The sequence below is a fragment of the Canis lupus genome, chromosome 2, assembly GCF_048164855.1.
Source record: "Canis lupus baileyi chromosome 2, mCanLup2.hap1, whole genome shotgun sequence".
Classification (NCBI taxonomy): Eukaryota; Metazoa; Chordata; class Mammalia; order Carnivora; family Canidae; genus Canis; species Canis lupus.
The window spans coordinates 93,224,688-93,249,136 of NC_132839.1; the positions used below are offsets into that span (position 1 = coordinate 93,224,688).

The window sequence follows — 24,449 nt, forward strand, 5'->3', positions numbered from 1 at the left end:
TACCTCATTGAAAGACGAAAGGTTAAGTTTTTTGGCGATGAACTTCTTCAGGTGCAGGACCGTGGCCTGGGCCGAGCAGCGGATCCACTTCCGTTTCAGGCCGCGTAGTTTGCTGCTGTTGCACTCCAGACAGATGCTCACCTGTGAGAGGAGGACACGGCTGGCAGGCTCGCTCAGATGCTAGAAGTGACAACGCTGACCTTGTGAAATCAGAAGTCGCTTTGGGCCTCAACACCGTGGGAAAGGGTTTTACTTCATCATTTCATACACATTATCTTAAAATCTGTTTACTGTTTTGTGAAACATAATCGAACGCTGTTAATTTTGTCTTATCAACGTACTACTTCAAAGTAACTCTGGGAATTATCTGTTCATTGTACACACAACACTGGTCTCGCCTCGGAGGTAAACTGCCACAGACTGAGCCCCATCCCGAGCTCCTGGCTGGTGGGACGCACACAGTCAGGCTGCGAGGAGCACCTGCTGGCATGAGGAGGAAGGACGCAGAGCCAGCATGGTGGGAGCCCCTGACTGTGCACGGATGCACCGAGGAAGGCTTTGTAAAGGAAGCAGTAGGACAACTGCCCTTGAAAGAAGACGGCAGGGGCCCCTGGGTGGCTCAGCAGTTGAGCGCCTGCCTTCCGCTCAGGCCGTGACCCTGGGGTCCTGGGATCGAGTCCCGCAACAGGTTCCCCGCAGGGAGCCTGCTTCTCCCTCTGCCTGTGTCTCTGCCTCTCTGTCTGTGTGTGTCTCTCATGAATAAATAAATAAAATCTTAAAACACACACACTAAAAAACAGGACAGCAGAGTCTTGAGAGAAGAAAGTACTCTGGCGTCAGGAAAAAACCACAAGCAAAGGCACAAAGTTGGAAAGTTCACAGTTACCTCCCGGACAATCAACAATTCAGTGGGGTCACAGTATGTGGCGTGTGACAGGGACCGCGAGGTAACCGAGTAAGAGGGGACCAGGGGTGCCCGGCAGAGGCAAAGAAGGACCCCAGGCCGTGCAGCCTGGCTCAAGAGAACCCTCATGAACGAGTAATTCTCCAGGAACAGCCACAAAAACAAGGCACAATCAGACCTCCCAAAATTCAGGTAAAAGGATGAAGAGAGGAAGGGCACCCAGGGCCTCAGTTAGTTGCACGTCTGACTCTTGATTTCAGCTCAGGTCATGATCTCAGGTTTGTGGGACTGAATCCTGCTCAGGCTCCGCACTGGGCATGGGGTCGGCTTGAGAGTCTCTCTCTCTCTGCCCCTGCCCCCTGCCCACATGCTCTCAAAACAAAACAAAACAAAACAGAGGAATTAACTAAAATCTGTAGGTCTAAAATTACTAGAGATACAAAAGAAGGAATTAAATACGTAATACACTTTGGATAAAACCAAGCAGGTGTAAAAGGTAACTAAATACACCTTCTAAGCCTCATGGTGGCTGAATCACAGAGGAAGACAGACCGATTTCATGAAAAACCAACTTGAGGAAATTATCTAAAAGAAATACAGAGACCAAGATGTCAATTAAAATAACAAGACAAAGAAGAGGGAAAAGGGAGGGATGTAACGCACCTGGGACAGGTGTTCTCAAGGAAGGGAGAACTGGGGACAGAAGTAATAGCTGAAGATCAAAATGGTGGAGGACGTAAACTCTCAAATTTAGGAAGCCAAAGAATCCAAAACAAATGAAATAAAGGAAAGCTACACCTACAGAGACGTGGGGAAGGCGGGGAGGTGGGGAGGCGGGGAGGCGCCAGGAAGGAGCAGTGGGTGTTCCCAGCCGGGCCGCTGGGCCTGGAGCCCCGCAGGAAACGTGCAGGGATGAGCATGGTAAGCGAGACAGACCCCGGGGAGGAGGGGGCGGCTGAGGAAAAAGACCCCCGTCGGGGAGGCAGGCACGGGGCCCCAGGTGGGCGAGCGAGGCACTCGTGTTGTTGGGGCAAACCAAGAGGCTCATTAACATCAGACCTTCAAAAAAATGTAAACATTCATTTTAGATTTTCACAGCCACTAAAATAATAAAAATAGGGCCTGTAACTTGCCAGGTAGTTGCTAAACAGACGCAAAAAAGAGATTGAGGGGCACGAGTTCAGTAGAAGGCAAGAATGGGGGAAGATAAAAAACTATCAGTGCAAAGTGCAAATAAATTCAGAAATACCACCAATCATGGTAAATGTAAAATAACTTGGTCAGTTAAAGAAATTTTCTCATTGGATTTTCTAAAAAATTCAGTTCTGTGCCGACACGAGTGTCGTAGTTAAGTTGGAAAAAAAAATTGAAATACCAGGCAACTATTAACCAGAAGCGAGCTGACCCAGCCAACCAGGTGAAGGAGACTTCCAGAAAGAGAGCTTCCTAGCAGAACGCTCCCCGAGAAACGTCTCTGACCCAGAAGGCACTGAGGACACGCTCGGGCTGGCGGGAGGCTGAGGCACCGTGACCCCCACGACGGGCGGCCGTGTGCTCCTGGGACAGCCAGGTCCGAGCCCGCGGCGCCGCGCAGGCCACGAGGCTTAGGTAAGCAGGGCAGCTCCAGCAGAGGCCGCAGGGGCCAGAGGGTGCTGGCCCACAAGAGGCTCAGAGACACGCGGCCTGCGTCCCCGGCTGGACGAGGACCAGACGGCCAGGATTTAGGGGAGGGAAGGGGAGGGGCGGGGGGACCGGAGGCTGGGTTCACCCCCCTCAGGTTTGTGTGGACTTGTGCGGGCGGCGGGGACGGTGGCACGGTGGTGCTCCCGTCGCGTTACGGCGTTTGGCGTCCCCGCCGGCCCTAAGGACACGGATGTGTCGCCAGGCTAACTGCACCAGATCAGCCTGGAGGAAGTACCAGGGGCGTGGGACAGCTTGCGACCCCCAGCAGCCAGTCCTAGGTCAGGCCCTCGGCCAGCCCTCCCTGTCCCGCTCCAGCCACCTCCCATCTCTACGATGGGCCTTCCGGGGACACTGTGTCTCGGCGGATCACACGACACGCCGTCGCCCTCACCGGTCACCGCTGGCCACAGCGCCTGCGTGGGGGACCGCACGCCGTCTCCCCAAGGCCTGGCTGCCGTGAGCAACGGGGCTGTTTCCACGCACGCAGGGAGCCGCAGACGCGCAGGGTTAGTTTGTGTCTGACTCGCCACGCGGCTCTCGCAAGCGGCTCAGCCCTTTACACTCCTGCCAGCTCCCGCACCAGCCCCGCCAGGCCCCGGCCCTCTGACCCAGCCGACCCCGTGGGCATCACGGTTTGGTTTCGGTTCCCTAATGACTCAGGATGCCGAACAGCTCTCACGTGATTATTAACCAGGAGCAACGTTCAAGGACGTGGTTCACCCACCTCTCAGCGGGGTTATCTCCTCACCCAGTTACACGACACGCGTGTTCTAGACACAGGTCCTTTATCAGAACGTGATTTGCAAGTATTTTCTCCCAGTCTGTGGCCGGTCCTTTCACTTGACAAAAGCCACTCGTTTTTCTTCCGTGGGCTGTGTTGAACGTGAGAACTCTAGGCCTAGCCCAAGGCCCTAAAGATTTTCTCTCATTCGTGTTTCCCCATAAAAGTTTTGAAGTTTCACATACTCTTATATTCTGGGCTGTTACACATGGTGTGAGATGAGGACGTCCGTCCGTCCAGGGTGTGGACGCCCAGCCGTCCACCACCCCCTGCCCCCAGTGCCCTCCCTTGGCTCCTTCACTGAAAACCAAATACTACAAATCTAAGGGCTTATTTCTAGGGTTTGTTCTATTTCTGCAATTTGTTCTACTCACTCATCTACTTAATGCCTCGAATGTAATGTCTTGACTACTGCAGCTTTTTAGTGGGATATGAGGTTTAGAATTTTCTACATAGATTTCTAAGAAATAACCCATGGGTCAAAAAAGAAATCATAATGAAAATTTAAAAATACTTAGAACCAAGAATATTTTTGGGAACTATGTGGATATTCAACTCAAGAAGCCAGGAAAGGCACCAAGGGTGAACGCAGGGACAGCAGAGGGAAGTGAGAGCATGAGGCGTCTGGCAGGGACGACCCGGAACACAAGGCAGAAACGTGGTCTCACAGCGACACTCGGGCCGGGGCGGGGGGGGCGGTGGGGGGGGTTGGTGGCGCGTGTTACCCAAGAGCGCCGGGTTGGACACAAGCACCTGGCGGACGGGCACGGGCCCGGAGGAAGGGAAGGCAACTTCGCCAACGCTACCTTTTCCCAAAGTAACCCTGAGCCCATCCTCTGTCGCTCTCAGAAAGGTCTCTGTGGGTCGCCCACGCAGTGTGGCAGGTTGGTTTCTAATTGTTATTTCGAAGAGCAAAAGGCAAAATTAGTCAAGATTATTTTGAAAAGAAAAATTAGGAGTATCCGCAAGTCAACATGTGACTGTGGTTTTGGCACCAGCACAGACGACAGGGCCGTGGCGAGGACAGACCCGAGCACGGACGGAGCACAGGCGGGGCGAAGGTCCTCAGCAGGAGGGGAGCCGGGGGACGCGGAGGAGCACACCCGGAGGACGAGAGGCTTGCCCTGCCGCCCTGCCGCCCACGATCACCGCTGCTGGCCTACGACCTCACTGTAGAAAGGGGAACTTTAAAACAGCTCGTAAGATAACGTCAGAACATGTTTAGAACCTTGGGTGCGGAGATCGCCTGAGATACCGGAGGAAATGAGGATGGTTTTAATTACTTTGACCCAAAGGCTCCGAATAATGACGAGCATCGACTCGGGACAAGCAGGCCCCGCACGGCTCTCGGGGAGAGCCAGGCCACCCGGCGCACCAAGTCCCTGGCGGAGTAGGCGACTTCATGAAACGCGGAAGAACCAGGAAAACCAAGAAACGCTTGAGGGGACGTTCGGCACGACCGGAGCACATGCGAAGACAGGACTGAGGAAGAGAAGCGGGCGACCCGTCCGGGGACCGCGCGTCCTGGCAGGGACAGGCCCAGCGAGGCCTTGGCAGCCGCTCAGCCTGGGTCTCAGGGTCACAGCGACTGGCCCCTTGGCCCGAGCGTCCAGCAGGCAGGGACACGGCACAGCCCGAGCGCAGCACACAGACGCCGCATGGCATCAGCACCAAGTCCCTGTGTTACACTAAGGTTCTCACAACTGGAACTGGGACTGACAGGCAGTCGTAGAAAGACGCATGTTCCGTTTACGCGGCTTATGGCTACAGATACGGACGTGAAGCCCCCGGCCCAGCCGGGCATGGCCCCTGCTCTCGGGGGAGAGCCCCAGCCCCCAGCACAGCTCCGCTGCCCGGTCCCCTGCCCCAGGGAGCCCCGGCACCCCTGCTCCCTCCTCCGCGGGCCCTGCTTGGCCGCCCGCCCTCCCTGCCCTCCCCTTGGACAGCCTGCCTTGCTGCTCCCTGGCTGGGGGCCCAGACGAGGGTGCTCGGGTCTGTGGGCTGTCCCACGGGGCTGAGGCTCGTGCAGGCCGAGTGCTGCCCCCAGCCACGGCGGCGAGTGGGGGTGCGCGCATGCTGAGCAACAGCCCAAAGCCCTCACCTGGCGGCTCCGTCGCTGTGGGGGGGGGGGGGGGGAACCCCACAGGTCACGGGCACCTCTGGGAACACCTGACAGCCCATTTGCTCAGAAGCAGGCCCTAGAGGAGGGCCAAATTCTTCTGCTTAAAAGTAGGTGTGGGGCGCCTGGGGGCTCCGTCAGTGAAGCGCCTGCCTTCAGTTCAGGTCATGATCTCGGGTCCTGGGATCCTGGCTCACGTGCGGCTCCCTGCTCAGCAGGGCGTCTGCTTCTCTCTCTCCCACTCCCCCTGCTTGTGTGTTCTCTTGCTCTCAAATAAATAAAATCTTTAAAAAAAGAAAAAAAGGAGGTGTATATTCTAATTTTCTTGTGTTTGCTTTAGTGACTCATCAGAGCTACAGAATGTGGCCTTTACTGCAAGCCCACCTGGCAGCAGCTGGGGTGGGGGGTGCGGTCTTGTCCCAGGGAAAGAGACTGAGCTGCTCTGGGGGAGGCGGGGGATGGGACAGGGAGGGGGGGGGTGCAGGAGCGGGGCTGGGGCTGAGGCTGGGGCAGGGGAGTGGGGGGAACGGGGGACGGGAGACAGGGATGGGTGCAGGACAGGGTGGGGGTGATGGGGATGGGGGGTGAGAGTGGGGACGGAGCAGGGATGGGGGGGATGGGGATGCGGCCGGGGCAGGCACCGAGCACCAAGGTGGCTGAGCACCACCTGCGGCTTGACTGCGGATGAGGACGAGCCGCCTGGAATGTCCGCTCTGTCTGGAGTGCGTTCAGAACAGAGCCAGGTGCGTTGAGGCTCAAGGACAGCAAAGCCTGACAAGCATCGCGGCGAAGTCTAGTCTTGTTCTGAGAAGTTACAGATGCCAACTGACTCTACAAACGGACATAAAATAGAGATTTAAGTGCGACTGACACCGCTCCTAGAGTACCAGATGAGAAACTCAAACTCCAAACGGCAGGAGAGGACGACGGAGGGCACTTGGGAGAAGGCCCGAGAGGGGCGGGCAGGGAAGTGGAGGCCCAGGAGCCCCGCGCACGCAGCCGAGGGCAGGAACCCCGTGCACACACACGGCGGCCACGAGGACGGACCGAGTCAAGAGGCCAGGAAGATTCATTAAGCCAAAGATGGACTCTTTTGAAAGCAACTGATCAAACAGACGAATCCTCGACACGTGGAGGATAAAAAAGGCAAAAATTATTGACAATAAACCGCGGAAATGTAAGAAGCAATGAAGGGGAAACTAAGCCGGGGGTGGGGCCGGCGAGGGAGCCCTCTGCCCACCGGGCCGCCCGTCCTCCACTGGCCCCAGGGGCACCGATCACACCTCTACGTCCACACACCGTTTCGCTCCCAGAGATCTCGACCAGAACCGTGTCATCTGAAGATTCAGACCCTCTTATTCTGTTCTTCCCAAACCACACTACTTAAATCATGTACTTAACACACACGTGCACACGTACGTGTACGATCTGCAAGCACGTAAAGCTGCACCTACCAGCACACGTGCACACACACCCAGACGCGGCCAACGCCCGTCTGCACGGCTGTCCTGAGCGTTTCCTCCCCCAGATGCTCTATGTGCACAGTTAGAGCCACAACCACCGAGGCTCATCTGGCGAGGACACACCTTGCCCTCCCGTGATCTGGAGTCCCTCTTATGTGTTCTCTACGTTCTTCCCACCCGCGCCCACGGATTCTGCAGGCTGATCTTACCCCCCCCCACCCCCCCCACCCCCGGTGAGCAGCCAGTGCTGAGCACCCGCCGCCGGGGTCCCTGCCGCCGACGCGGGGGACGGGGACGCAGGGGCGGCGCTCTGCTCGCGCGCACAGCTCCTCTGCCTGCCTCCTCAGCGCGGGACCCAGAGCCACGCCAAGCACAGCTCCTGTGTCCTAACGCCAGGGGCCCCGCTGTCAGTGGATGCGCCGGCAGCCCTCCGCTCAGGGTGCTGGGAGGCGCGGCACACATGGACTGGGACGGGAGCGCACGCTCGCTGCTCCCTCTGATCTGGCGAAGACGCCTCGGGGCTGTCTGCTTCCTTCCCTGTGACGTGCGACCCGACTGGACCCCGTCGTACGGGATACGCGACACGCACGGAAAGGTGCCCGGCGCCAAGCGACCCCACCTGGGGAGTCGTGTGCAGGGTCTGGGCTTCAATTCTTTTACGTTCAGGATGTTTCAGAGCAAGCACATGTTTCTCTGCCAACTAAAAGGAACAGATAAGGAAGGAGAAACTAAGGAGACGTGTTGGCACTTGGCCGCGTCTACTTCCTTGGCGACTGGCCTTTTCTTCAGAAACGGAGGCAGGCCCCACGGCGGGCGTCCGCGCCTCTCCTGCCGTCTCGTGCCGCGCGGGCTCACACCCAGGCCAACACCGTCTACCTGCTCGTCGCTTCGGTGGTAGTCGTTGTCCTCCTCCTGCTTCTCCTCTGCTGCTTCTTTGTTCGAACTGTCATCTGCTTTGGTTTCACCTTTCAGCAAAAACAGAAGACACCGGGTTACAAATCCAGAATGTTAAACCATCATCTAACATTAAACCATTATTTTTCTAACCATACGCTATGGTCAAAATGCTACAAAGATTCATCCAAATAAGACAGTTGCACCTTTAAAGGGATACATAACTGGGGCAGCTGGTCTACGAAGCACCTGCTAAAACGCCGCGGGGCCCGAGAGCCTGCGGCCAGCTGTACGTGGTCCGGGGTCGTGTGCACCAGGGCGCGGCAGGCCGAGGCCACCTGGCCCGGCGGACGGTGCAGAGCCCTCGCGCCCAGTACTGTTCAACGCCTCGTACGCCAACTACCAACTGGGTGACGCACGGCTCCCACGACCTCTAGGGTTCCAACACCACTTTTGGAACAAAGACCCCATCGAAAGCAAGTGGCTGGGACGAGATCCCCAGCCTCACACGCCGTCCCCGACGGCGTCCCCTGCCTTGGCCGCCCCCCGCCATTCCGGGGCCAGCCGCGACCTGTGCTTTCTTGCACTGTGGTCAGAAACACACGGGGCGGTCTGGAACCCTCTGAGGAACCGCTGTGGTCACTGGGAAAACAGCACGGCACCAAACGTCTGAATAACCTGTTATAATACAGCTGGACCTTACACTACCACTGATTCTACGTGGAGCCCAGGCACTGTTGGGCCACCCCCATCAGGGCAGACGGGACTGGGAGCCTCTCGGGGCCTCTGCACGGCACCTCACTCCCGGTCCCTGGGAATCCCGCCCTGTCACCCGAAGGGACCCTGGTCCAGGACCCGGTCCTCACGCCGCCCCACGAGCACCACACCAAAGCCCGGGGGGTGCCCAGGATGGCGGGCAGCAGGTGCGCCGGCCACTCACCGTTCCGATGGGGGTCGAGGTGCTGCTTTGCAGAACAGGTCTCCCCCTTGACGTCTCCGGGCACCTCCATGCCTAACTTGTGGTAGAAGTCCCTCTGCTTCCTCATTTCCGCTGTTGGAAACAAACACGTGCTCAGTGTCAGGAAGGCACCAGGGCCCATCAGGACCCCGCTCGCAAGCATCGCAGCAAATGACAACCTGGATCCGGGGGCCTCGATGGCTGCCACCAGGAGACCCACTGGGGTGGCCACGTTCACGAGCGTGCAGGGGAGGCCGTGCAGCAGCAGGAGCCCCCAGCCCGAGTGTGCACACCCGCGAGACCCCTGCCCCAGACCCAACATCGGGGTGGCCACGCTCGCGAACCTGCAGGGGAGGCCATGCAGCAGCAGGAGCCCCCAGCCCGGGTGTACACACCGCGAGACCCCCCTGCCGCCCCCGAGACTCAAGACAGCCGCTTCCAGCAGCTGGTGTCTGCCCCACGCTACCCGACCCTGCGGTGGCACAGGGATCTGGGGCTCAGGCCTGCCCGCCCGCCGACCCTGACGGCGCCAGGCTGTGCCCACGGTGGGTGAGGAGCGCCCCCTGCTGCCTGCGGGCGGCCACCAGAGCCAGGAAGGTCCCTAAGGTGCAGAGGCCGGCGCCACAGGCTCCCAGCAGCAGGCTCCCAGCCTCGCTCCCCGCGGGCGGCAAGCCAGCCAGAGCAGCTCCCCGAGCACAACCGGGCGGGCGCCTTCTGACAGCAGGTGGCCGCCCCACGACTTTTGGCACAAAGGGACTCTAAAGCCTGTGCCCAGACAACAGAGCAGCCGGTCATTGCTCAGGCCACACAGCAGATGACAAGGAAAATCTGTTTGCTTTTATTCTAAATATTTATTTGAGCGAGAGAGAGAGAGAGAGAGAGAGGGAGGGAGGGAGGGAGGGCACACAAGCAGGAGGCAGGCAGAGAGAGAAGCAGACTCCCTCCCCTCTGCCGCTAAGCAGGGAGCCCGATGCGGGACTCGATCCCAGGACCCGGGATCACGGCCGAGCCGCAGACAGACGCTCAACCAGAGCCACCCAGGGGCCCCAACAAACATAATTTAAACCCAAGTTGTTCCAACTAGTAACATAAGACTCACCCCATGAAACACACTTGTGTACGGCTAACCCTGTGGTACTGGTCGCACTGCCCACCTGCCCCTCGTCTGCCCCGTGCGCCACGCGCTCCACGGAGCCAGGGAGACGCGTCCCCATCCTGGACCAACGCCGACACCTGGCAGCCCAACCCTGCGGGAGCGCGGGCACAAGGGGCAACGGGTGGAAGGAGGATGCCCCTCGAACTCGGGGACGGCGCTGCTGGCCTAGACGGATGGGGCGCTGGAATCAAGTGCGCCAAGTGCCCAACCAGGCTGGTCTGGGAAATTTGGGATTGGCTTGGAAAGAAATTAAAGAATCCTATAAGAGCTGGCTCAGGAATAAACGTGTGAAATGCAGTGCGTGGCAGTGAGGCCGTCCCCCAGGCTCTCCAAGGCGGTGCGCTCCTGCAGGTCCACGCCAGAGGAGTCTCCCCTCGTGGAAAGGAGGCAGCCTCACGTACCTTGTGTAATTCTCATTAAGAATTCTTCAGCCATCAGAATAGAAAAAAGATGGAAAATAACAATATTCCACGTCAGGAAAATACCAGCATAGAGACGTTCCGGGCTAAGTGTGCAGCATGGTAACCCGCAGCTAGAACCACGGGGCCTCAGCTGCTCGCCCCCACGTGCTGCTGGTGAGCTATCGGACAGCAAGCACCTCACTGCTGCGTAAGGAGAGGGGCGCGCGCCCGGCGGAGGCCTTCAGGCCACACACTAGACGCAGGGCCGGGCGAGCCGGGGCGGCAAGGAGGGAGATCTCATTCATCTGCTGCCCTGGGTAGAGTACGCGCCATCACTCAGCAGAACCCTGTGCAGCCATCGAAGACGACACGGACCCGGGCGCCTCGGCAGCTCTTCATCTCAGCCCAGGTCGGGTTTTTGTTTCATTTATTTATTCATGAAAGACACAGAGAGAGGCAGAGACACAGGCAGGGGGAGAAGCAGGCTCCCCCCAGGCACCCTCAGCTCAGGTCTTGGTCTCAGGGTTGAGTTCAGCCCCACGCTGGGCTCCGTGCTGGGTGTGGAGCCTACTTAAAAAAAAAAAAAAAAAAGATACAGGTCTTATTTTTTTTTAAGATTTATTTTAGAGAAAGAGAGCTCACGCGTGAGCAGGGGAGCGGTATGGGGAGAGGGAGAGAGAGAACGTCAGGCAGCTTCCATGCTGCACACGGAGCCTGACACGGGGCTCGATCCCATGAGCCTGAGATCACGACCTGAGCTGAAATCAAGAGTTGAACCTTTAACCGATGGAGCCAGCCAGGCGCCACAGGCTGTATGTCTGCCATGGAGGGAGCAGCACCCCTGATAGCGAGCAAGATTAAGCAGCATGATCTCACCTTTTGGTAAAATCATAAGTTGTGCTACGAGAATCCGGGGCAGTGATACGAACGCCAGCCTGGCCCTCAGCTCCTCCTCAGTGACAGAGGGCACGGAGGGGACGGAGGGGATGGAGGGCACGGAGAGGACGGGAGGGACGGAGGGCCCAGGGCCAACTTGACACCAGGATCAGGCCCAAGATGAGGATGTCCACGACCCAACATCACTCTCAGGGCACCGGCCTGTCAACCAGGAGTGGACACCAGGGCTGCGTGAGCCAAGTGGCACAACTGAGCTACGATGCGGCAGGTTTGCAGCAGGGAGAAGGAAACAACACACATTCCACTGGCACGTCAGCGAGCACAGTCCTACTCGTACTCCAGTGTCACTTTGAGCGCCTGCCTTCAGCTCAGGCCGTGACCCCGGGATCCCGGGATCAAGTCCTACGTCAGGTCCCCACACGGAACCTGCTTCTCCCTCGGCCTGTGTCTCTGCCTCTCTCTGTCTCTCAGGAATAAATAAATAAGATCTTATAAAAATAATAAAAATAAAGCTTCACTTTGCCCCCGTCCTCGGCTGCTCCTCCACGCTCAGGGTGCGTCCAGGTTCCTCCGCACGACAGAGCGCGAGCCCCCGACCTCCCTCCACAGGCCGGCGCCTTGTTCCCCAGTGCCTCCGGGCTGCTCACCGCTGCAGCCCTGGGGCAGGAGTCCAGTCACGTCCCACCCCCGCTCCTGCGCGTCCCGGGCGCGGATGGCCCTCTGACATCCTCCCGGCCCCGCTCCTCAGCTCGCCCTTGCTCTGCGCGGCGTCTGCATCCTGCTCCGTGCGCGGTGACCTTTCCGAGTCGCCCTGTCCGTGGCCCCTTCCAGTTTCGGCCCCGGGGCTTCTGCTGACCAGCCCCACCCTCGGGTTCTTCCTCACCCAAATCCTGCCGGACCAGCCCCCCGGAGGCTCGGTGTCTGCTACCGCGGGCTGACGGCCAACGTTCCTCTCTGCCTCCTTTGTGGGGTCTGCAGTCCCCAGCCCCTGCCCAGCACCCGGTCCCCGCCCTCCCGTAGGGCCTCAGCACGTTCACCACCGTTGTTTCCAACTGCAGCCTGAGGAGTCTGACACCCTGGCGTGTCTGGTCCGGGGGCTCGGTCTGTGCCCTCAAAGCCTCCGTCTGGGGAGCCTGATCGTCTTGTGCACCGGCTGGGACCAGGCCTTCTCAGGCGTGGGCAGGGCGGGGGGGGGGGCTCCATGCTCCTCTGAGCCGAGGCCTCCCTCCGACGGCTTCCCAGGGCTTCCCAGCTGGGCTCCCCACTGGGGCGCGGGCTGCCTAGGTTCCCAGGGCCAGACCCTGCTCCAACGACGTCACAGTGGCTCCCCGTCCTGCCCCTGTGAGCATGGGAGGGGTCCTCTGTGCGGCCCAATTGGGGCCCTGGCCAACCCAGGTGGATCTCCCTGCAAGTTCTTCTCTCCGAACGGTCCCCACGGAGCTGCCGGCCCTCCCACAGCCACAGCACAGGTCTCCGGCCCAAAGTGGTTCCCAGGGAGGCCTCCGCCCGCAGTCCCTGCCTGGGGACCCGCGGCCCCACAGCCGCTGTCATTCTCTCCAATCCTGGGGCAGCCGTTTGCCCTGCGTCCACCCCTCTTCCCTCTTGTGATCTAAGAGAAGTGGCTACTCAGTCTGTTCAGCGTTTTACCTGTTAGGACAGCGGTGACTCGGGAGCTCCTTGGGGGGAACCGGAGCAGAAGTCGTGAAATTCAAAGTACAGTAATTGTAACCAAGTGCAATTTTTTAGGATATAGATGACCGGCAAGGAAAATAGGCTCCTTTTGGGGGCAAGTATCTGTTTCACTGGGGTTAAAAGTCAGTGTTCCTCATTGTCAGTTCCCAACACCCTTCACACGTTCATCCCTGGGATCTTTACATATTTCATTTCTGAAAACGTCCTTTTGCACAGAAACGCTGGTATCGGTGCAGGTGTGCCCGCCGGCGTGGACTGCGGAGCCGTGCTCCTGTGCCGGCTCCAGGCCGCCGGCCCGTCCCCCAACCGGCGCAGCACGGCAGCGCCCCTCAGTCCTGAGCGGGCTATGAAATGTGGACTCGGCCTTGCAGGAGCGGGACACGGACCGCGGTTCCACGTTGAAGGTGCTGCTCTCCCTCCCGAACAGTGTCCTGTGCCCTTAGCTCCAAACCCCACACACCTCAGCCCCCAAGGGGCCGTGTGCGAGGGAGGTCGGGCCGTCGGCTTCCGCCTCCGAAGGACGGTGACATCGCCCGGGAAAGGGCGGACCCCGTGTAGCGCTCCGCGGCCGGTGACCCGGGCAGGTCTGTCCTCACGGCGTGTCCGCGGCTCGCCCGGCGTCCTCCCAGGCACCTTCCCGGCCACCGCCGCGGTCACGTCCTCACAGACTTCAGGTTGTACTCCACGAGCTCTCTCCCCCTTGAAGACACCCTCGCCTGCGGGTGCTCTGCATGCCAGCTCGGAGACTTGTCCCTGGGTCGCCGAGCTCCGCAGCAGCCGAGCAGACCGGAGACACCCTGGAAACCCCTCGAGACCGCCTGCCTCGCGGCCCCACCTGCCTCGCGGCCCCGACCGCCATGCTGTGCCCGGAGGCCCCGGAACAAGCTGCTGTCTCGGGGTGCGTGGCCTCCCTCGCTACGGGCAGGCCTCAGCGAGCGGCTTCCTCGTTTGGCTGACAGCTGAGCCCCCCCAGAAACTGGCTGTGATTGAAGCCGTAACTTCACCCCGATTTCTGTGAAGACCTGCCACTGTGGTGACGCACCCAGTTAGGTTTCTGCTCCTCCCAACGTTGCTTGTGTCCACCCCCAGGTCAGCACCAGTGGCACTGGAGGCTCGTAGGACCGCTCCCTAAACCATCCGCATCTGGGCCCGCACCGTCCCCCTTTCCTGCTGCGACACGAGGGGCACGTGGCGACCCCGGGGTCTGCCCGGGCGCAGCTCCCAGCCGCACTTCCGAGAGCCGCAGCGTGTGGCGTGGCAGGGGGCGCCCGGTCCAGCCTGCCACCGGTACCTGCTGCGTGTGGCGCCTTGGGGGCGAAGGATGCAGGGAGGAGTCCCCACGCCCGTCCCCAACACCGCGGACGATGGAATTCCAGCTAGCGTCACCTGCACATCACACGCCGTTGACCTCTTCCCAACAGTTTCAAGTGTAAACACGCTCGGCTCACAAGTCGCGTAAAGAGGGGCAGCGAGCCGGACGTGGGCTGCAGGGCCGACCCCTGCTCCCGCCGGGAACAGAGGCCACAGGAAGCACCCGTGGCTCTACTGCCAGAGGAAGGCAAACACACTCCCCCACACCCGCGGAGGTGTTCACAGGGGTGTTCGCCGCAGCCCTCCGCGCCTGCTAAACCGAGGACGAGACACCTACGAGCTGCCACGTGGCCAGGGTCAGGACGGGGCACAGCCCACGCCCCGGCGAGCAGCTCTGCACCACGCTGGCAGGGAAGCAGCTGCGGGCAGCGCGGGGAGGCGCGGCGCCAAGGGCTCGGACAGCGGCAGGCACAGGCGGCGGAGGCACCGTGGGCACAACCAGGACGACGAGCCTCTGCACACAGCCTGCACCAAGACAACAGCTGTGCTGTGAAGGGTCTCAAGGCAGAGATGTTCTCGTGAAGAACAGCGAGTGGCCACGAGTCGGAGAAACAGGGACGGAGACCCTGGCCCGGGGGTGCAGAGGCACCCGCCACACAGAGCGGCTTGCTCGGCCGCAGGATCCCCCCCACCCCATACGGGCACCACGTTTCTCACAAACAGAACCTGCACTGCAGCCACATCACGGGGCATCTCACACATGGAAGGCACGCAGACTCCGTGGGGTCGTGGCCGGAGCTGCCAGAGGCAGGAGTCGACCAGAGAGCCCAGAGCCCACCCGGCTCGGACGGCAGGGCCATGCCAGGCTCCCAGGGTGGTGCCTGGGGCCAGCGGCGGGAGCGCGTGGGCTCCAGAAAGGGCAGGGACCAGTAGGCGCTGTGGAAGCTGCATGTGTCAGCATCCACCCGACGGTGGCCGGCAGGGCCGGGAAGGCAGCTGGGCAGGCTGTGCACAGGGAAGGCCGGGGCAGCTCTGTCCACCGATGTGACACGGCCTCAGGGACCCGGCAGCGATGGGTGGCTCTGCGGACGCGTCCACCCACTGCTGGGCCGGGCCGGGCGCCGGAGCAGCTACGGTCTTACCACCTGTAATGAAGCGCTGGCTGGCGCTCTGCTGCTGCGGGGTGGCCGGGCCAACACGAGCGACAGGCCGGCTGCCCCGGTTCAGATGCAGCAACCACGGAGGGGGGCTCGCCGAAACACCAGCCAGAACCTGGCCAGGCCTGCAGACTGGGGCCAGGGGAGGCTGGGGGCCCACCTGACCCGGACCCCGACGGAAACCAACGAGAGCAAACTAGAGACGCGTGGCATTCGTGCAGCAGTCACGAGCGTGGGCACCATCCGGTATGTGGGGCCACGGGGTCCCTGTAACTTTCTAGATCTATAAAGTTGGTGTGTTAGGAAGAACCTTGTCCCCTGGGATAGGGGACGGCAGGAGCCGTGGATGAAACGGGACTGACCGTGAGCTGCGGGCTGTGGACGTGGCGTCACCGACACATGGGGCTCCGCACGTGGCTCTGCCCACTTCTGTGTTGAAAATACCCTGCAACCAGTTTTTAAGTTGCTGGTATGCGTTTTGATGTATTCTTGGTCTTAGGACCAAAAGACTTTTGGGTATCAAAGGATGATTGTCCCCATCTACGCTTTCTCAAGAGCTTAAATTCTCCTGACAAATGCACTTGGGGAGACGGCGAGGAGTAGGAACGCTAGCGAGCTCCCGGGACACAGGATACGCCCTCCGCTGACCTAACACAGCGAGCTGCATCCCGCGTGGTAACCCTGCTCTGAAACACCACAAGGGGAACGTACGGCCCGAGTGAACCCCTAAGGCGGCCCATCCCTGACAGCGAACGTGACTTGTACCAGTCGGCACCGCAAGCCCGCCGGGGGGCCTGGGCCCTCCACCGCCCCACAGAGGGGCAGCAACAGTCTCTGCGTTCACCCCGCAGGGAAGCCTTAACGACAACGGCCGTTTCCACCTTGGGGATATTCACACTACACACGCTTCTACTTAACCCTCAGTGACATCCGGCTTTAAACACAGTTAAGCTTTCCCGACGCCCTGGCTACTGGCCTAGAGTCTGTGTAGGCGCCATCGGGGCCGCCACCCAGCAGGGCCGCCCGTGGGTGCTCGTGAGCACAGAGGGACGGGACAGGGGTGCTGCGGCCCGGGGACCTCCCGCCAGGACCCGCCCCCCGGAGGCGCTCGGCCGCCGAGCCGCACCCACAGACACTCACCTTCCTGAAGGCCCGGAACCAGTTTGTAAACAATGTCCTGCATGGTCCTGTCATGACTGGTGAAGAGAACACAACAGGCAAGGTTATTAGCAAGGCCGCTGCCACACACCGTGCACATTCCCAACTCCACGGTCGCAAATCTGACATTTGGCTGAGTTTTGTGTCTAGTCTGCACCTCAGACATGTGTGCTAGCGGGTCCCATGTGCCCCCAATTAGCGCATCGTTTAATTCAGGTTCCAGAGGCCTATGAACAGTGCGGGTCGTGGGGACACAGGCCAGACCCTGCAGGACGGCCCCACCCGCCCCTCCACAGCACTTCCCGGCCTGCACTGTTCCGAGGAACGAGGTGGGCAGGCCGCGTGGTCTTCACGACCCACCCAGTAAGGTTTCCTGAGATGGCTACACGAGACAGTGTCTCGCACCCGTTCCCGCTCCTCTGCTGCTATTTGTAAACTGAAATCACTGAGACGTTCAAGTGACTGTTGTCACGTGTCACGTGACTGTCCACTTAAAAACCCCACCCGTGAGAATGGAGACCTCGAGGGCAGCCCTGATGGCTCAGCGGTTAGCGCCGCCTTCAGCCCAGGGTGTGATCCTGGAGACCCGGGATCGAGTCCCATGTCGGGCTCCTGCATGGAGCCTGTCTCTGCCTCTCTCTCTCTCTCTGATGAGTAAATAAATGAAATCTAAAAAAAAAAAAAAACAGACAATGGAGACCTCAAGGACTCGGGCAGGAACGTGTGAACCGGCAGCCGTGCTTCCCAGTACACACGAGGCTCCGGCGCCTGGCATCCACCCCGCAGGCCCAGAGTCCTGCACAGACGGCGACCGTCGCCTGGCCGAGGACCACAGGGCCGGGTGGAGGCCTCGGGGCGCTCTCCTCAGGGAGGGTGCCAGCAGGCAGGCACACGACAGGGCCTCCTTCCTGGAGTCGGTCACACCCAGGCCCCGTCTGGGAGCCCCCATGGCCCCCACGTTCACACTCCGTCCTACGGGCCACACACCGTAACTCTGATCTGTTGTGGGGCCTCCGTCAGGCCACGCGGCACAAGTCCTCGCACAGAGGAGGTGCAGAGCTGCCCCGAGGATCCTGCAGCCCCGAGGCGCCTGGCTTCCACGCCCCCGCAGCGGCCCCAGTGCAAAGCTTAAGGCCCTTCCTGCGCGGCAACCTCGTGGTCGGCTGGAGCGCATCAGAGCAGAAGGGCCCCCGCGAGGTCAGGACAAGGCTCTGACCAGCTGCAGAGTCGGTCCCAGGACGGCTGAAACACGACCGCCCTGCGCCACCAGAGTTCCGGGCCGCGCTCTGGGGGGAGGAGCAGGGGACAGGCTCAGCACGAAGGCGACCGGAGCCCAGGGCCCATGGCAGGCCTCGGGGCCGGGCACCTCTCCGGCCTGGTCACCGCGCGGGTCACTGCACAGAGAAGGCGCAGATGCTGAGGCCGACGGCCCCGGCCACCGCGTCCGGAGAGCTGCGCCCCAGTTAGCAGGGCAGGCTGTGCCTGGAACCCCAGGGCCCTGGCCTGCTGAGGGGTCTCAGCCCTCCCAGAGCACGGGGGCCGGGCCCTGACACCCGGGGACCCGTGCCTCCACAGCTTCCCGCCAGCATGAGGCCCCGACCACCACCCGCCTTCTGCAGTTCACGCCAGGAGGCACCTGTGCTCTACGAAATCACACCCCAGGACAGGAAACGTGCACACACGCCGCCACAAAGGGCCCACCGGACCAAGGACGTGCGGTGGGAACAGACGCCTCCCAGAAGCCTCAGCGGCCAGCTGCCGTGTGGGGCGAGGCCCGTGCTCACTGGGAATCCGGGCAGGAGCGCACACACCCTCCGAGGGAAGGACGCAGCCCACGGCACCCAGGGGCGCAGCGGTGAGGTCATGCACCGCGAGGACTCGCACGCCAACAGCCCGCTCTGAGGGACGAGGGAGGGCTCACTGCACGGGGACACCCAGGCTGGCGGGGAGAGCCCACGGGGCACCCCGACGCCCTGGCCACGATGACACGGCCGGTTGGCTTCAAGGCCTGCTCGCTTCTGCCTCTCGGTCCAGGGAGGTTTCCGCTGCGCGGCGGCCAGATGTCCATATTCTTAAACTCTTCCGTGCACGCTGCGCGCGTCACAACCTTAGGGGTGGAAACACGCGCTCTCCCTTCCAGACGTCTTCACACTCACCTCTGCTGCCCCCACGGGGTGGGGGGCGCTGCGCTTCCTTTACAATGACCCCCGGATCCGCAAGGCATTTCAAACCCCACACACGAGCCCCGCCAGCACGTCCTGCCCATGTCAGCCTGAGCCCTGGGTCGGTCGTGCAGACCTGCTGACGCCTCCCACACGCACGGTGCCCATCCCGAGGGGGCCCAGTGTCCCCGAAACCCACGGAAGGCAGTGGCAGGACGGCCCAGAGGCCCGAGGCCGAGGAGCACTGGGTCCTCAGCAGCCCAGGGAGTGAGGCCGCCGCCTGCCTCAGGGAAGCCCAGCTTAGTCCAGGAAGGCCCTCAGGTGCCCAAGTGACCCAACGTGAAAAACCACCCCCGAACTCGTGGGGACAGCGCCCGCCAGGCTGACGTGGCCGGCCACAGAGCCAGGGGCAGGGTGAGTCCCTGATGCGCGGGCGAGGCTGAGGCTGAGGCTGACGGGGGCCCGGGCCGACGCACTCACCCGATGTACTGCAGCGGGTGGCTCTGGTGGATCACGATCCTACACGTGGGGCAGGTGTTGTTCTCCTCCAGGTACTTGACCAGGCAACTCCGACAGACTGTTTGCAGAAACACACCCAACGTCACAAAGTGCCCAGGACGGGGCGGCCGACCCTGCTCGGGCTCCGCACACGCCCCGCCTGGCGCCCGCCACCCCCGCACGGCGGCTGTGATGGGACGCTGGCCAGCCAGCAGGCCCAGGCTGGCGGCCGCTCACTGCTCACCGCGCGGCGGCAGGCAGGACGTGTGGGGCTCAGGGGACCCAGGAACCTAGCCGAGGTGGAGGCACTCCGGGCACAGGAGCCCAGAAGCCACCAGGACGCCCTTCAGGGTCTCGCCTCAATATCCTCCCCACAGGAGCTAACACAACTTTCACGTTCGTCTTAAAAAAAAAAAAAAAAAAAAAAATCACAAAATTTTCCATGTACAACAAAATTGGAGAGAATTCAATGAAAATAACCATCTAAATCTATAATCACCTTTAAAATAAAAGTTCTACCAAAATTGGCGAGATTTTATTTTCTAAAGTGGAAAATACATGATCCAAAGTCCTCGGATTACAGGCGCTGGTTCTGCTGCAAGACCCTGGCTCCCCAAGGGCTCCTCCCAGCGACCTCGGCCACCGCGCACCCCTCGCTGCGAGCGAGCGCACCCTCCATCCAACAGGCGTACGTGCCCCGAGGACCCGAACCACGTTCCTCTGCTTAGAAGGTATAAGAAATTCCTTTGGAAATTTTTAAAATAAGCATTTCTGTCCCTGGGAAATGAATATTGTGTCGTAACACACTTAGGACTCCTTTCCCGTATTGAACTTTCTTAAACGATACCTCACCTGAAATTACCCATAATATTTGTAATTTGAAATAATTTTTCTGATTTAGGATCTTTATTCCTGCTTCTGTGTCTTGCTTTGTGCTTGCACTAAAAGTTTTTGGTGAAAAACAAAAAAACGAAAGAAAGCCCAAGTATCAGGAAACCACAAGGCTAGAAGCAGTCAAAGGCCACGTTCTAGAGCATTCTCCACATACACATGCACAGACACACTCCCCATGGCCGTCAGGACCACCTTCTGGAACATTCCCCACACACACCTGTGCAGACACCCACCCCCCCACAGCCATCAGGATGACCTTCTAGAACATTACACACACCTGCGCAGACACCCACCCATGGCTGTCAGGACCACCTTCTGGAACATTCCCCACACACATCTGTGCACACACACACCCCAAGGCCGTCAGGACCACGTTCTAGAACATTCCCCACATACACGTGTGCAGACACTCGGTCACCGTGGTCGCGTCGATGAGATACCCGCTGCACAGGCGGCAGGTGATGTGGGCGTTTATGTCCCAGAGCTTAATCTTTCTCGTCAACATCTTTGGCTTCTGTAAGAGAAAATCACTTTTAATTAATATCTGAAATACTCCCAGGTGTTGCTTTTTTAAGATTTATTTATTTATTTTTAGAAAGAGGGAGAGAGAGAGAACAGGGAGAGAGAGCGAGCAGGAGCAGGGGGAGGAGCAGGCTCCATGCCGAGCACAGAGCCTGACACGGGCTCGACCCCAGGAGCCTGACATCACAACTTGAGCCGAAAGCAGGAGCTGGACGCCCCTGATCCTTTCATCACAGGTTCGGGCTCCGTGGCAATCAGGTGACCGCACCTCCCCAGGCTACCTGCCCACCTGGACCAGCAGCAGTCAGGTGACGCACCTCCCCAGGCTCAGGGGATGGGGGCTGCTGCCCACCTGGACCAGCGGCAGGCCAGAGGCTCTCTGCTCGACCTGCACGTGGTGCCGCGCCATCAGCCTCCCCTATAGGGCCAGGACTGTCCTGCCAAACCCCCGCCGGGCAGCACCCTGCAAAGTGCCCCCGAGTCCCCTCAGCCAGCTGCATGCCCGCCCCCTCGGCTCCTCGACCCCCTCCTGCTCAGGACTGAGCTGAGGTCAGTGGGTAGGGGGCGCGTCAGGGACGTTGGTGCAGCTGCAAGAGGAGAGGCTGGGGGAGCAGGCGGGCCGCGATGGGTCTGGGACGTAGCTGAGGGGTCACTGCGGGAACTCGGGCTCCTCTGTAAAGCTACGGGACAAAGGACCCCAAGGGATACCAGTGAGAGCGACCCCGGCCGACCTGAACATGAAGCCAGGTCCCTGGATAAGGCCTCAGTATGGACACACGGAAACAAGGGCACGCAGCCCAGGGACACGCCCATACTCGCGGGTCATGCCACATGTCATTCCAAGAAGGGTCAGGACAGTTGACGTTCAGTCCTACAAGCCCCGGGGGAGGGAGGGACCGCCGGCCAGACGCACTCAAACAGGGCAGAAGCCATTCCGTTCCTAGAAACTTATCTTAATAACGGGACACGTTCGGAACATGATTGCTGCAACTTTAAGGTGGCAAACCACGGAAAACTGCCACACGGACTGGCTGAGAGCAGCCTCGCTTACCGCAGGGGCTCTAGGCCCCCTCCCGTCCCACACCCTGTGCAGGGACAGCCAACCAGCCCCCCAGGACCTCAGGAGCCTCCTGGCTCAGCACAGCTCGGCCCCAGGACCGGGGGCACACGTGTGCCCCGCCCACCAGCCGCCTACTCGTCTGCCACTGACCCACGGGACCGCACCGCTGCACACACACGGCGTCCCCAAGTGCAAGCATGTGCGCACCAGTGTGCTGAAGCCTGGTCCCCGTCTCGGTCTCCTCCCCCCGCTGTACCCGTCTCTCCCCCTGGACCACGGGCTCCGAGAGGGCAGGTGTATCACTGCAGCTCCTGAGCTGTGCCGGGAGTTACAGCAGCTCCTGGGGATGCTCACGGCTACCCCGGAACCCATGCATCACCTCACACGGCCCTTTCGAGGGGCAGTGGCAGGGTCGGGGTCGGGGGCGAGGGACGGTAGGCTGGCTTGAAGCCGGGCCACGGAGCCGAGGGTGCGGCGCCCCGGACACGACAGAGGACGAGGAACGGTTCTCCCCTGGAGCCCAAGGAGCCCTGTGGGCGCCTAGACTTGAGCCCAGGGGCGCGTGTTGGGGACCTGTGACTCTCCGAAGTGTCAGGGACGCACCTGGGCTGCAGCCGCCACTAGGTCTGCTCCTTTGTTACAGCAGCAGCAGGAAAGCAACACAGGACGCCGCTCTGGTAAGTACCGAGAGAACGGGTTCAGAGCATCACGATCGGGGTTCCGCACGAAGAGCAGAAGTAGATACGACAGAGACCGAGGCACCACCGAGGGCGGCTGGCCTCACCCGGCAGCCACGGCGTGCACGACTCCCAGGCCGCCGAAGGACGCCCGTGCCCAGTGCCGTTCAAGAAAAAGGGAAAAGACAGCAAAGCACCTGGAGGACCTGAGACCCGCCTCCATCCGTGTGAGGTCGGGGGTGGGGGTCGGGGGTCGGGGGTCGGGGTCCAGGGCAGGGGCCGGCTCTGCCTGCCACGGCGCTGAGCAGCACGGGGGCCTGGCCGGGCTCTGGGGCCGGCTGAGGAGGTGAGGGCCTGGGGGGAGTGGCAAACTGGAGGTGACCTGTCACCTGCCCAGACGCTCATCAGGTCCGACAGCTAGCCAAGCAGACATGCAATCGGCCGGCGGCCAGACGGACCGCGTCCCGACCCAGCGCCGCTCTAGGCTGTTCACCCACCCCCACCACGCCGCCTGGGGCGCCGTCAGCCCTGCTGTCCTCCCTCCACAGGAAGCAGCCGCACATGGGGCCGTGGGACCCGGGCCGGGCCGGCGAGGGGTGCTGACCCTCGGGGGAACCCAGCACCACCTCCTGGCATCATCCTCGGCAAACAGTGGCAATCAGGGGCCTGCCGACACGGAAATCCCACGAGAGGCCCCACACTGGCTCCAAGCGAGCACTGTTCTCTCGTCCTCAACCTTCTACTGAGCCGCTGTGGACGTACCCGCCGCGAAGGAGACGACACGCACACGGCAACGAGCTCAGCAACCACAAATCTTCCCCGCCGCCGACCAGCCGAGCTGCCCGGCGGGAGCCCCACAGGGCTGGCTTCAGTCGCACCTGGACCGAAAGCACGACGATGCGGAGAAGGAATCGGTGAAGCCAAACAAAGCCCAGGGTCACACTGCCACGCAGGGTCTGTGGCCCCGTTGAGGGGCCGGGATCGGCGGGGGCTCTGCTGGCGAGCCAAGTGGCTGAACAGATACAGACGTGCGTGCGCATGTGAGCGTAGACTCTGTCCGCCGGGAGGGCTGGGAGCAAGCGCACCCGCTGCCCACGTCCCCGGCTCAAAGGCTCTACCGCCCACACTGGGGACAACGGGAGCTTCGGGAACAGGACGGATCAGATCATCATCAACAGCAGGACACAGGAGTTCACACGTCCACCCTGAGCCAGTCCTTCCCTCAGCTGCTGACTGTGCCCGCAGTCAGCACCCTCCGTGGGCAGCTCGGGTGTCACCACGCAGGCTTCGCTGAGGAGGATTCCACACGTCTCCCCCAACCCACTCCCCAGGCAGCAGGAGCAGGGCCTGCCGGTGGGAACGCTGCGTGGACGTCGCTGGACACTGCCTCCGGTCAGGCCACTGAGAGCTCGGCACCCTCACCAAGGAGCACACACGGTCCCACCGACGGGAAACCCGAGGAGGTGACCCCCAGGGAGGTCACGGGGACCAGGAAGATGGAGGGCGGTCGCTGGAGGCAGCGTCTGGCAGAGGGGACGGCCCTGCCAGCCTGAGGGGAAGCATCTGCCTGCGGAGCCCCCACCTGCGGACACGAGCGCAGCCTGGAGAGGCCCCAGCCGGACCGCTGGCCCTGCCCACGCAGGGCCCCACGGCCAGCCACCGCCACCGTCCCCGACACCGGGCGCCCCCTCTGCAGCCCTGGGCACGAGCCGGAGAAGCAGAGCCGTGCACCCTCCACACCCCACACCTGCCAGCAAACCCCGAGACGCTGGGCTGGTGGGTCCCGGACCCTGTCGCGGGATGGAGGCAGGCCGTGGGCGTCCGCGGTCAGCGTGGCCGTGAGCACGCGGCCGTGTCCACAGCGGGCTCCCCCAAGCGGCCGGGGGCGCGGCGCCTCACCTCTCTAGATGTCTGCGGCCCTCTCCTCCGGCCTTCGCATTGGGCGCTCAGGCTGCTGCTCCGATGCTGCGCGTCCTTGCCGGCGGCCTCACTCTGCCCCGTGGGTCTTCACCTGTGCGCCTCCCTTCTGTCCCTCGCTCTCTGTCCATTTTCTGGCACAGAA

The 24,449-nt window shown here is 61.3% G+C and overlaps 1 protein-coding gene across 6 annotated transcripts in view; it reads right to left on the minus strand.

The window, feature by feature from the left end:
- PCGF3 (polycomb group ring finger 3) overlaps nucleotides 1–24,449 on the minus strand; it is a 72,286-nt gene that overhangs the window by 33,891 nt on the left and 13,946 nt on the right. For 4 of the 6 annotated variants that reach the window (XR_012023173.1, XM_072810057.1, XM_072810064.1 and 1 more), the window contains exons 3-10: nucleotides 24,287–24,438; nucleotides 20,525–20,642; nucleotides 19,217–19,313; nucleotides 16,557–16,612; nucleotides 8,785–8,895; nucleotides 7,827–7,915; nucleotides 7,570–7,650; nucleotides 4–141 (exon numbers count right to left, since the gene is read on the minus strand). Coding sequence is in view for 5 of the 6 variants with exons in the window: in XM_072810057.1 (XP_072666158.1) it covers nucleotides 4–141; nucleotides 7,570–7,650; nucleotides 7,827–7,915; nucleotides 8,785–8,895; nucleotides 16,557–16,612; nucleotides 19,217–19,313; nucleotides 20,525–20,633 (681 nt within the window). In the remaining variant the exon portion in view is untranslated. Of the gene's footprint in view, nucleotides 1–3; nucleotides 142–7,569; nucleotides 7,651–7,826; nucleotides 7,916–8,784; nucleotides 8,896–16,556; nucleotides 16,613–19,216; nucleotides 19,314–19,478; nucleotides 19,637–20,524; nucleotides 20,643–24,286; nucleotides 24,439–24,449 lie in introns of those variants that run through there. The other 2 variants (XM_072810092.1, XM_072810076.1) reach the window with 2 other exon arrangements.